Here is a 14091-nt window from a genome sequence, read left to right as displayed (position 1 = left end):
TAGCCCATCAGCATTTTTACTGGGTGTAGTGTAAAATGAAATACAGCTATCCTTTTTCGCCTTTACTAAGCATATGACAGTGAGTTGGTAACATCTAGGTTTTGGTGTTTTTTTTAACAGATTGCCTTCTGGAAGAACTTGTCATTAAAGTATCTTAGCTTTTATTCAAACTTTTTCCTAAAGAGTCAGCCTGTCTTCTAAGGGGAAAATTTAAAAACAAAACAAAACTTTAAGATCACAATCTTAAACTCACAATCTGTTTCATCATTTACTTTCCATAAAGACTTCACATAGATATTACCTTTTTTATTAAATGGACCTTATATTTTTAATAAATGATATTCCCACCCAAATGTAATTTGGAAATAAACATTTAAAACAATACAGGTTGAAATGTTAACATGATTTATTTTTTTCCTCTCTGTTTCAGCCCAGTAATTGAAAATTCTCCAGCTTTGAAGGAGACTCCTCCACTAGACTAGAGAGAAAATAACAAGAGAAAGTTCAAATAACTTGTTATATAATTTAACCCTACAAACCATTTCTCTTCTTTCTTGTGATTGCTATTGTTTTTGGTCTATAGGGACCGAGCCCCTTTTATTTTTACCTCAGAGATGGAGTACTTTATTACAGAGGGGGGGAAAAAGCCACAACATTTTCAAGACTTTGTGGAGCTTTGCTGTAGAGCATATAATATTGTCAGAAAGCACAGCCGACTGCTCTTAAACCTTCTAGAAATGGTAAGTCCCTTGGGGAAATAATAAGCTTCATTCATGTCTCTCTTTCAGTAGTCTATTTTTTGCTAATGGTTTGGAGTTCCCCAAAGAGCTATTCAAAACAGAAAGAAATGAAGAAATTAAGAGGACCAAGGTGCATCTTACAAAAACACTTTTTGATAAATCAGTATGTCATTCATAGTTATTGTCTCAAGCATTCCTAGTCACAATATTGATGCATTCAAAGGTTATCCCAGTATATCTTGAATGAGGTTCAAAGACAATAGTTTAAAATATAATGCCTTTAGTTGTATTGTGCATTAGGAGTTTTTTTAAAATGCCTTTATAATACCATCTCACACATTCATGGTGTTCCCAATGATGTAAATCAAACAAGGATTTTTTCCTGTCTCCCTCTCTTGATCTCTGTCTTTGATCACTTGCTTGTTTTTCAGGTCAAGAGACTGAGAGCCAAAAATGTAAAATGATGCTCGCAATTCAACCAGAAAGTATACATTTAGTGGTATGAATCAGATCTACTGAGATTTAATTATGTTGACCAATGAGTAAAGTTCAGTGTTCCATCCCATGATCTAGTCCAAAGAGATGAACAAATATACAGGGGGAGAGGGGCAGAACCTTATAGAAATAGCTTCTGGGAGGAGGGTGTGCTAATTCCTTTGTGTGCATAGACACACTTTAGTAACTAATGCAATGTATAAGAGAGAAAAGCACCAGTGGTTCATCAACATGGAGTGTGGGACTTTCAGGTGACAATTCTAGGTGTTCTTTTCCAGGCACAGGCTTAGTGGTTGCGTCTCTCAGTTTGAATCCTAGTTTGGCATTTCACTAGTTACATTCCTAGAGGGATGTTACTTAACCCTGAAAAGGCTTTTCTACCACTAAATGAACATCTGCTTGTACAGTTTATGATAAGGGATCTAATAATGAATGTTTTGCATGGATCGAGCACTGTATGCTAAGTGCTTTATAGGTATTGATGAAAGTTCATTCCACCATCGCCCTGATTAATAAATAATGTAAAGCACTTAGAATAGTACCTGGCATATAGTAGGTTTCAATTAGTTAATGTTATTATACAAGATGTTTGTTAATGTACATTTTCACTTTTTAAGAGCTCAATAGGCTCATGTAGCTAATGACATCATATTGAACAGCATAGATATAAAAGCCCCACTTGGTAGTGCTGAATTAATGTTGTCTTTGTTACAGTGTAGATGTGATTTGGATTCTGTTTTAACTTTCCAACAACATGTCCATTTATCTCCTCTCCGCTTTGAAAAACAAGGATTTTCTAAAAATATTGCAAACATGGCATTCATACAAAAAGACACTTTCGGTTCTTCTTGTGTAAACTGGATAGGTAAGGTTCTGACTATATCCAGAATCTTCAGGCTGTCTTACAGTAATAGCCAATGATTCTCTCTGTAGATCTGCACTCTGCCCCCTACTCCTATTAGATCACATTTCAATTATGGGATGGCTTGGGTTTTATAACAAGCTGCAAGCTTACCACAAAGAAAACTCTACAAAGACTAAGTCCATGAACAGGGCTACATCTATATGTACAATAAATGCCCAGGCAGCACCAACTGTAAATATCTAATGTTGATAATGTTTAATCTCTGATAAGATCTGCCTCATGAATCTGTGAGTTCATGTGCACTTACTATATGCCAGAAAATGTAAATGAAACATTAACATAAAAGGCCTAGAGCACTAACGTTTTCAATTTAATAAGGAAGATAAAATTAGGCACACAAGTAAGTGAGGTATGCAGCATTTCTAAATGTCTATAAATGCTATAAATAACTGCATGAAAGGACTAGTTCCAAAGTATGAAACTATCTTCAACCATCATGGATATCTCAAAAATAAATCTAAAGCAGAAAAACAAGCATAGTTCAAGCTGTTGCTCAGGTGACACTAAAATTATGCTGGATGCTAAGTGAGAATGTTAAGAAAATATGAAAGGATAGCTTCCCCAAAAAATAGATTCAGAAGCTATTAGTGGGCTTTCTCTCTTGTTTAATGAACTTTTCTACATACCTTTTAACAACATACATCATATGGGTTCTTAAATCACACAATCATTAGTTTGTGTAATGTTACTTCATGTAGAAGACATAGATATATATTTTAATCATTGCTGTTAAAATAATTTATCATAAATAAAAATCAATTTCTCATAAAAATCTCATAAATTAAAATCAACTGCTGACAGCATCTACAATATAATATATCCAAAAAATCTATGTTCTAATTAAATCAAATCCTGACTTCTAGGCTAAAGAAAAAATATGGCAGGGGATGATATTAATTAAGTTTAAGCATCAAATCTTAGATTTAGACTTCAACAAAATTGCAGTAGACACTAGAAGCCATGTGGAATGGTTAAACCCTGAATGAATATATGTAAAATAGCACTGTGTTATCATTTCAGTTTCTAGTTATTTATCCCTCAATTCTCTCCTTTTACTCATGTAAATATCTTGTGGGGCTCTGCAGATAAGCCATTTGGCAAAGGTTGCAAGATCATATATTCCCTGGGAAAGTTTCTTATAACATAAAAACAAAGTTTAAATTTGCAAAGGATTTTTTCTACTTATTTATATAGTCTATCTTTCAATTCTTCCTCAAACAAACTTGTTTTGTTATATTCTTTAAAAATCATTCAATCTGCTGTACCATGACCTAGTTACAACCTGAGAAAGGCTTAACATGGGTCATAAATTCTATCTTCTAAGGATGGTCAGTACCCAGGATTATGAGCCAGAAGCATTTGTGGGTTTACTACGGAGTTAATGGCTCATCCTCAGCAAAGAACAGCATGTTTCCAGATATCTACAGTGTTTGTCTTTCCTCCTGGGAAAAGCAGAGAAAAAATAATCTATGAAATTCCCATCCTGCTTAAAAGCAACATCTGTAGGAGACCCAAGAGTGTTGCTGGCTGGGTTCACTAACATAAAAACCTACATTTCATCAGCTTTTCTCTCATTAGAAAATCAATATCAACTATTACAGAACATTCCCAAAGAACACAAGGACCATTCACTTGGTTTAAAATGTTTATCACACCCATTATTATATCAGATATTTCCCAGAAGAAACCTTCTAACTTGTCTATGTGGTGAGGAAGAATGTCTGCTTCCCTAAGCATAACTATTAAAACAGATTTGGACTCAGTGGGAGGAGGCGAGCACATGTAGAAACTTTAAAAATGCTCCTGTCCTTTAAAAAGAAAGAGCTTGCCTGTTCTTTATCTGTCTCTGTTTATTACCTACCTGTTCTAGCTGCTATTCCCTTCCCCACTGCCCCAGCTAGTTATGACTCATATGGTCTAGACGAGGAGGCACTTGATTCTTAGATTGCTGCGGTGCAGAGAACACACAATTAAGTGGATCCAGTTATGAGTCCACCCTTATTGTGTGAATGCAATTAACAACTGATGTGTGTGCATGTGTGTGTGTGTGTGTTGGCAGAGGAAGATCTAGTGTGTTTGTTTATAGTGTTTCCCTCCCAAGAAAATATTTGACAAAATCCTGACCAAGAAAGTGTGAATTCAGGGTATGAAGAGAAACTAGAATGCAATTCAGACACTAGAGAAGAAGCCTGTTTTTAGTAAATGGGTGCTCCTTGTGTGATAAAAGAAATTTGTCTCAATAAAAACAAAGATATCTCCAGAACTCTAAGTACAGAGATGATAAGATAAAACTTAACCTAGATTCTAATTTCCTTTGGGATTGTGTCTCTGTATGATTTTGTTAAATTCAGGAGTCAGTATTGAGTTTGCTAGTAGTAAGTTTTCTCAGCCTAATAGTGTCAGGTGTTTTTTTCTTTCATTCATTTATTCATTTGTCCAGCCATTCATTATTCCAGACATTCATTGAGTTCCAACTATTTACAAAGCACTGTGCTAGGTGATATAGACAGTTCAACATGGAATTAAAGAGTTCAGTGTTCTCAAAGAACCAGTTAAAGACCCAATTAATCAATCCCTATTCTTAAAGAACTTAAGTCTAAAGTGAAAAATGTGTGCAAAACATAGTAAAAAGCTAAAAGTAGGACTGTGAAGGAGGCAGAATGAAGATAACAATTGTTGAACAGTGAAAGCAGTAACTAAATCTCATTAAGAAGGTCAGTGATACTTCAAAGGGGAAGATATATTAAACTGAGCCTCAAAAAAAATTTTCCAAGTAGAACCAGAAGGAGAGGAAAGGAATTCCTGGCTGGGAGAAAAGTATAAGTATGTCTGGTGGTTTGAAGAGCATTAGCATGACATGTGTTGAAAATGGAGGTAGTCAAGGGCACCCAGTCTGTCGTACAGATGGAGACCTCTGTAGAAGACATGGTTGAAGAGACAAGTCGCAGTTAGTTATGAAATGCATTCCCGACCAGAATGAAGATCGTGTATGTTTGTTTATAGTGGAGAGAGTATCATCATAATTTTAGACAAATAATTCACAGATTATCGTGTTAAAGTGTTAGAGACTAGACAAAATTATTTATTCAAGAAATCTAGGCAAATGAAGATAAAGAGCCCAACTAGGCCAGTGACAATTGCAATTCAAAAAGGTAAGTGAGTAAGAGTCTGTTGAGATGTTTTCAGTAGAATTAAGGGATTGACAATGGGAATCAGAAAAAGAGAAATATGAATCTGTTAGTTGGACAATGGTGGCCTTGTAGATTGAGATGTGAAACAGGAAAAAGGAGGGAAGGTTTATAGAAGAAGAGAATTGGATACTGTGAGTCTGAGATCCCAGTGGATTGTCCACGAGGAAAACTGACACCTCCAAGACCAGTGACCCAGTTCCTTGGTTTCAGTCTTCATGCTAGTGACCCCATATCTGTATGTGCAACTGTGTGCTTTGGAGTCCATTCATTTCTCTCAAGATATCCAATCAATCACTCAGTTGTCTCATTTCTACCTCCTGCATATAATTAAAACCCTGTAATGTTTGTATTCATAAACCAATTCCTAGTCCAGCCTCTTATTTGACCCTTCTTTAATCCATTTTTCATAATGATCTTTCTAAAACACAAGTTAAACACTTGAAGAGCTCTCTCTTGCCTTTAGGATATAGTTCAAAATATTTCTGATTGCTAAAATATCCAACACTGGGTGCCTTTTCATCCCCATCTCTTGGTGCTCAGCGGTCCAGAAAGCCTTTCTGGATTTCTTTCTATGACCACACTGCAGCTATCTAATTTAGTCTCTGCTGCACATTCGTACATGCTGTTCCCGCAGCCTGGGTGAGGACAGGGAGAAGGAGAATAGCTTCAGAACCTTTTTTCTTTCTTATTTGAACTCCATCAAATCAATTACAACCTCACAACCATAATTAACTTATCATTGTAAGAGTGTCTGTTCCACCACATGAAATATTTATTATTTTAGTCATAAAAGTATTGATCTTCTTTTTCCTCTCCTCTCCCTCTCCTTCTCTCTCTTCTCCTCCTCCTCCTCCTTTACCTCCTTTTCTGTTTCCAACTTTTCATTCTTCTTTTTTTCTTCTTCTTGGCAAGGTTCAAATTTGTTTTAAAAATATCTATTTTACTCAAACAATTTTATGTACAACTAAAGAGAATATTCTTCCTTTGGTCTATAGTGCAGTTATAAACACAGTATCTTCCTGAAGATCAGGAAAAAGAAATACCTGTATAACTTTGTCTTAATTATTTCACTTCTTTAATAATCTTTAATAAATATAGTCACCACTTAACTAGGGAAAATTGTGTTCTTAAAGTGTGAGTCACAGAGTCATGAAAGAAGGTAGGATTAAGAACAGAGGGGTGAGTTTTATGTTCTGTTCTTACTCATCATTTGACCTGGACATGTCACTCGGTTTTCTGGAGATTAAGTTTGTCTTCTTCAGAGTGGATATTAGTATATATATATTTTTTGCAGTACTGGAGACTGAACCTAGTGCCTTCTCACTGAGCTACATCCCCAACATTTTCTTGATTTGAGACAGGATCTCACTTAGCTAAATTGCCAGGCTGGGCTTGAATGTGCAGGCCTCCTGCCTCTGCCTCCCATAGTTCTGGGATTACAAGCATGCTCCACACCCAGTTTTGTAATATTTTTTGTAATATTTCTCACTCAGTTTTGGTAATATTTTTAACATATGAAGGTCTTTCTCATTCATTGACCATTTTATTCTCCTAGAACATGTTGGGTAATTTTATGTTGATTTAGACGTGAGAAAATAGAAGTTCAAAGAGGTTAAGAGATTTTCTTATGATCACTTAGATTTTAAATGGTGGGGTTAGAAATTCTGACAAGAGGATAATAATACAATCATGCTTACTTCACTGGTTTGTCATGAGAATAAAATCAAATTATTAATCAACAAGCATTTTGCTAATTATAATGGTTCTTTTTATTGTTGTTTCTTCCACCACTAAATAGGGAGATTAAAAAGCATAAGCTTACATTTGTTGATGAATACAAACTGAATGATATCACTGTGAAAACCTATATTCATGTGTCTGTCAGTAGAATGAACCAAGTAAGTTTGATTTTACCTGAATTCCCTCTGTTTTCTTTTTGGTTTGGGATTTTGTTGTCCTGAAGATGCTGCATGCAGGATTACCTGAGCTAAGTGGAATCCAAGACCTGAAATATGTGTATAACAACCTTCGTCCACAAGACACAGACCTGGAAGCAACAAGTCATTTTACCAAGTAAGAAGAGCTAAGAACATGTGCATGTGCAAGAGTGTGTGTGTGTGTGTGTGTGTGTGTGTAGACACATGTACCACATCTGAGGTGATTTGGAGTTGGCCAGTCATTGGTGTGAAACTGCCCCAGTTCCAAAGGACAGAAACTGAGCGGTGTGCCTGTCTAGCAAAAGCCTTAGTCAGTGTTTCTGTAGTGTGCTATTGCTTGCTAACCGGCCCCTTCATCTAACAGATTGCTCAATAAAAGGTCATCGGAAAGAGCAGGAACTGACATAAATAAATTGGTTGTTCTACTTGAACTGTGTCCAGAAAAACAATTTAGGAAAAGAGATTTATGATGAGAAACGGACTCACTACTTTCATCTGTAAGACAATACAAATACAGGAATATTTGGTCAAAGACCTGTCACTGTCTTCTATTTCTAATCTATTTTTTATTAAGCAAGTCTGGAAAAACACTAGTGTACATCATGATAAAAATCTAGGTAAAATATAGTGAATATAAACTAAAACACGAATCATTGTCCAAAGGGCAATACATTTTATAATATAATTTTGAATTTTCACCTTGAATGGATAGCATAATTCCTGCCCTATTCTAAATATTCAATTAAGGTCAGTTGTAATTATCCTAGTAAGGATTTTAAGTGGAGCAAAACAGCATTCTTTCTTTCCTATAACTTCTTAGTAGTGAATCCTATTTGGGCCTATTTTTTAATCTTTCTAGTGTTTCAGCCACAAATTTATGAAGAGTTTATATTCTTTTTAAGAGAGTGGATGCTTTTGAAGAAAACAACAATTATAATAAAAACACTGCCAGGTTTTACTTTATATCTCCCCCTTGTAGACTATTCAGTGGGGAACTGTTCCATTCCAAGGGTGTAGGGAGGCTTCACAAGGAAGTATTATGCACTGGATGGATCTCACTTGTCTTACAGACTTCAGTTCCAGGAACTTCCTTGGACAGAATGCACTTGCAGTTGAATAGAAGGAAAATGACAGAACCACAGACTATTAGGGCTGGAAGAGCTCTTATACTTTATTGATTCTAACAATAAACAGTCAAATGAGAAAATGGAGATCCAGTGAATGAATGGTCAGGTGCACAATTAACAGATGAAGCAAAATAAAGAGCTAGGGCTAAGAGTCAAGTCTGCTACTCTCTCTGGTCCAAGATTTTTGAAGCAGTCAATTCTCTGAACTGTGTGATATGGTTAAGGAATACTAGGAAGAGCCTCCATTAAAAAAAAAAAATGTTCCTGTTACCTATTTAGTCTTTTTAAAAAAATTCTACCATTGGAGATTCAGTAGGGAAAACTGGCAGGGCTTTATTTTTCAATCCTGAAGTGTCCTTAATAGATAGTTACCTATAGATGACAAATGTGTTTCTATCCAGTAACAAAGTCGTTAATATTAATTGACAACTGCCTAAGGCCAAAGACATCAGCTTGAATACTTAGGTAGGTATTTTAGAGCCTTCATTTCCAGGATCAGGAAATTTCACGTTATCTCAGCTAATGGGGATGGGTGCCTTGTGTGAGAAAATCCAGGGAAAGGCTCACAACCTGGCCTCAGAAGAGCAGAAGGACTTTCATCACAGATCATGGGGGTCCTTGGGGCCCAAGGTAGCTTCAGGGAGCACATCTACCGGGATCTGTCCCTCACTGCAGCTGCCCACGCCTGATCAGATGAATTCCAACCAGCATCAGTGGGTTCACATGGCACCAAAAGGAGCCCCTCGGGGAAAGATCTGCGACCTGACAGACACAATGACTTCTGTGTCAGTACAACGGGGTGGGGAGGCAGAAGAGTTGTATAGAAAGGATCAGAGAAGATAAAGGAAGGAAACGCATGGTTGGGCTGCAGGACCTGTGTTTGAGACATGTCACTGTTTAGACAATTATAGTCCTGCAGTTAACTAATGGTCCCTTCCACCACTTAAGAAACAAGAAAAACGATATATTGATTAGGATGAAAATAGCTCTTTCAAGCCCCGGGAAAAACCCCTTTCAGGTTTTAGCCAAAGAAAAAATCTAAACCTGCTTTGTGAGCCAGAGTCCTATCCCGATGTCCGGGTGCTTCCTCGGACACGCCCAGGTCTGTAAAGAGAGGTTACCCAGGGTGACTCAACTCCCCTTCCCATTGGAGAGGACATGAAGAAGCTCGGGAAGTAGATCTAAGCCAGTCACCTGCTGGCCAAGAACTACATCTTTTTACTGTTTGCACACCTCTGCCAGGCTACATGCTCACACTCACAGGTATTATGCAGTGCGTTACACGCCCTTCTACAACTTTGTTCAGAACATGTCTGGGGAAAGGATGTGTTCTCCACTGTAGTCCTAAAAGGCATCTAGTTGTGTAAGCTAGAACGCGTCATCCCTGTGTTTAATAATGTCTTCACTGGCCATGTTCTACCTAGGCCCTTGTAATCCCATCTTTGTCGAAGTTTACCCACCTCCCTCCTTTAGTCCCACATCAGTCCTTTTCTGGGTAGATCATTTTCTTAATGTGTACTGATTCCTGCTTTGTCTATTCAATTTACATATAGAATCATAGCATTTCTGGAGGTGAGGGTGTGGGGAGGTCTGATCTGACTTCCAATCTTACACACCCCTAATAACTTGGACCACTAGTTTCTCATCCATGAAAGTGCTGATTATTTCAATACTCACTCGTATTTTTCTTCCATGATTCAATAGTTCTGTAGCCAAATTGTGGCATCTTTTGTGCTATACTTATTGCTGAATTATATATGGTCCTGTATATCACCTTAATTAATTACATTGAACAGTTACATGACTATCTCCCAAGTCAAACAGGGGCATTCCCACTTCCCACTTCAAAGAATAAACGAATGGGAAACACTCCTTATATAACAGAAAATACAATTTAAACATCCAGCATTAAGTATATTAAAAACCTGTAATAATAGCTAACATCTAATATAATGCTTCTTATGTGTGAAGCTCTAAGTGAATTGTGTAGGAATGTATTTGTCATAACAATCCTACGAGGTGATGATATTTTTATCTATGTTTTTACATTGGTGAGCTGAGATTGGGGAGAAGTTAAACAATTTCCCAAAGGCTATAATTGGCAGGAAACAGAGCCATGATCATAATCTAGGAGGTCCTGCTGCAGTACACACAGTCTCAACCACTAGTCTGTATGTTCAAAGCCACCTGTCACACCTCCAGGCTCTCGGATGTGTGCTGTTTCCTAATCCAGATTGCTTTGGCTACAGTTTGATCAAGACAAGTCCCATACTCTCCTTGGGCACTAATCCTCATATCCTGAATCCCCATATCCTGCCATCATGAGGAGTCTCCTGAGGGTGTGATTCTAATTCCTCTCTGGGAGCCCCTCTGGGATAACTTCATTAACAACTCTGGCAGGCACCTGCCTTCCTCTCTCTAATGTGGCCCATTCCCAGATGCCTTGAGCCATTCTTCTTTTTCTTCTCAGAGAACTCTCCCATGAGATTCACTTTCCCTTAACATCCAAGAGTATGTCTTAGGATTACATTTTATCCTAAGGTCTCAATGATATACTTTTATTTTTAGATTTGATTTAATGTGTATATAGAGTCTATTCAATTTTTCACTCAGTTCTTCAGTATATATACAGAATATGTACATATGTAATATATATAATATTCATATATATATATATATATATATATATATATATATATATAGTTTTGAGGATCTTTTCTACCACACATTCAATCTAGCATGATGAAGATCCTCTTAAAGAGGGTCAGGGAAATTGGTTGTGCCTATGATTCTTGCCACTCAAGAAAGAATCCTATAATCTATTCTTTGTATATTTTACATTTTTAAAAGAAATTATATGATATTTCTTCTGTAAATCCTTAATGAATACAGTAAATTTATAAAGAACAACTAGGTTAATTATAAACAATAAAGCAAATTTGAAACAAAAGCTCATCATTCAAATTAATGTTTAACAATATGTGCATCTGTATCCAGTCCTCCCTGGGTATCTGTGGGCATTTGTTCCGGGGTTTCCCAAGGGTACCAAAGGCCATGGATGTTCAAGTCCTTGTATAAAATGACACAGTGTGTGCACATAGCCTATGAACACCCTGATGGATACTTTAAATCAGCTCTAGATTACTGAATATACAGTAAGTATTATGTAGGTAATTGTTATCCTCTATTGTTTATGGAATAATGACAAAGAAAATATCTGTACATGTTCAGCCCAAATTAAATTCTTTTAAAATATTTTCAACTCACAATTAGTTGAATATGTGGATGTACAACCCACAGATAGAGATTTGATGGTGCTTTTGTCTGTAAATAATATATATTATTCTCGTTAGCTATGTTCTCTGACATCATGTGGATTTACAAACTTAGGAAGAAGACACTTGAAGTACAGACCTCATCACACATAATACATGAAAAAAGAAACCAAATTCAGTGATGGATCCATTATGGGTCTTGATACTTTGATGATCTACCTATGTATCTATCATCTATCTCTCTATGAGAGAGTTCCTATATACTCAAACTCTTTGTTCTCTTTGTTTCTTTGTTCTAAGAGTCTGTAAGTATTTTATGCCACTATTTATCCTGATATAATTACTAAATTACAGACAAAAATAAAATAAGAAAATCCAGCCTCTCACCACCTCCAATCTCCAAACAGGGGTCTCAGGGAAAGACTAAGCCACCTGAGACACAGCCTGTGTGGCCCCCCTAAGTGCCTGCTCCTCACTACAGTATCAGTACTAAGAGGCTGCCCCTCCTGACCCTATTATAGGCTTAAAAGAAAGAAATGGCTTTGCTTGTCTTGCTCAGCATGAGGAATAATGAAGGATCCTACCTCATGCCTGGGCACATATATTCTGGATCTTAAGCAATTCTGATTGATAATAAGAGATTCTGAAGATACTGAACCCCATGGGGCATTAAAAACTACCTTGTAATCAATGGTTTTTAGAAGCAGAATGAAACTAAAATTGATTTGCGGGCCATAAAGGTTTTTCACAGTTTTGTCAATGCCTGTCTTTCTCTTCACTTACTCTCTTCTAGTCCCCTTCCAGCTGAGTGCTGTGGACTAAAATCAAGAAAGTATCATGCCTCAGTCCCCTGCAAATTGATGCTCTGGTGGAATATCTCTGCAGAACCCACTGCTAGGCAACAGAGGAAACCATCCATTAAAACACTGCCCAAACAGGTTATTTCAGAAATTTCAATCACCTTGAAACCTCAGGTTAGCTGTCCTTAGAAACAGATAACCTACTTCACAGGCCAGACTGGAATGATTAAGCAGACCTCTCCACCTGCCTCCCCTCCCACACACAGATAGTGCTTTTTACTCCAGCCATTTCCTTCTGGAAGAATGACAGGAAATTTTCTTCATATTCCCAGAGATCCATTTGGCCTGCCATGTAGATTCTCAGGTTCTCTAAGATCTACTACTCTTCAGCTAAATCTGAAGCAAGCTTGAGACAAAACAAAACTTCAAACCTAAAAAACATTGTTTGCATTAATGAGCTATTTTGGTAGCAAGAGCTAGAGATTCTATCTGGTATCCATAGATGAAGGATATATGGAACCCAAACTGTAATCCAACAAATGCCAGAAACCAATAGGACCTAACTGATTCTTAATAAAAACATAGACTTTCTACTGTGTTTATACCTACCTAATACATTGTACTTTTCTCTCCCCATTGTCCAATATTTTCCCATATAAATTCCAGAGAGAGACAGTCTAACTTACCTAGTTACTTTTGTGCTTACCAGTCAGTGTTTTTCATGCAAAGTGCATTATGTTGCCCATCTTTATCCTTATCCTGGCCCACCTCTTTACAAAGAATGGTCTCCAGATGTTTCCTTGAACTTTGCCCTTTGGAGAGACAATTTTAGGAGGGGCCACTGGGCAAAACAGACTATGAGTGCCAGAAGCATAACTCCGAAAGAGCTAAAAATGTTCATAATATCAAGGAGAATTCACCTGGACTCCTTAGAGGGAGCCAGAGTCCCTGAGCCACCAATGGTTTTCAGATCCAATGCGAGAAATTCTGTGTTCCCTGGTGTGTTCCTTGGTCCCTCTATATTTATTTTTCGTGGCAGGACAATGAGTTATGACTATGTATCAAAACATAGTTCCATGGCCTTACATCTGGTTTCTCTTCAAAATCAATAAAAAGAACACAAGTCAGGGATACAAATACTTGCATCCTTTTGTTACTGAATTTTTAATTAATTTTTGTTCTTTGCAAGTTGCCACCTCATGAATTGTTGTAATTTCATAATTAAGGATCACTGTTTCCTTAATCATACCTTAACCACTGATAAGCTACAGCAGTAAATACCCAGAAGAACAAAGGAGAACCTAGAGCAATTAACTATCAAGATGTCCAACTTTGCCTAAATCTGGAAAACAGATTCAAAGAGAAAAGAAAATTAAAACAAGAGGGATTTCTCCCCTTATTGTGAAAGTTTTTCATTATTTTCTAAACTTAATTATTGTAACTAATCTGAACAATACTGAGTTTACAAACTTTCTTTTAACCCACAGGTATAGTGACTTTTTATGATATCTGTACCTTCTAAGTTGCATAGACACTCAGACTCATTATGAGTCTTGGTTGGAGTCTTAAATTTCTTCAACAGGAGAATCTCAGATTTTGAA

At 36.8% G+C, this 14091-nt stretch overlaps 1 protein-coding gene across 4 annotated transcripts in view; it reads left to right on the top strand.

Moving 5' to 3' along the window:
• The window catches only part of Pik3c2g (phosphatidylinositol-4-phosphate 3-kinase catalytic subunit type 2 gamma), a 326458-nt gene that overhangs the window by 246815 nt on the left and 65552 nt on the right, over positions 1-14091 (top strand). For all 4 annotated transcript variants that reach the window (XR_002395360.2, XM_087213485.1, XM_021259132.2 and 1 more), the window contains 2 exons: positions 584-740; positions 7315-7424. Coding sequence is in view for 3 of the 4 variants with exons in the window: in XM_087213485.1 (XP_087069611.1) it covers positions 584-740; positions 7315-7424 (267 nt within the window). In the remaining variant the exon portion in view is untranslated. The remainder of the gene's footprint in view (positions 1-583; positions 741-7314; positions 7425-14091) is intronic.

This window comes from Heterocephalus glaber, unplaced genomic scaffold (assembly GCF_053883595.1).
Source record: "Heterocephalus glaber isolate CG9 unplaced genomic scaffold, H.glaber_assembly_v1.0 deba00001444, whole genome shotgun sequence".
Classification (NCBI taxonomy): domain Eukaryota; kingdom Metazoa; phylum Chordata; class Mammalia; order Rodentia; family Bathyergidae; genus Heterocephalus; species Heterocephalus glaber.
This window is presented reverse-complemented; position numbering and strand designations above follow the sequence as displayed.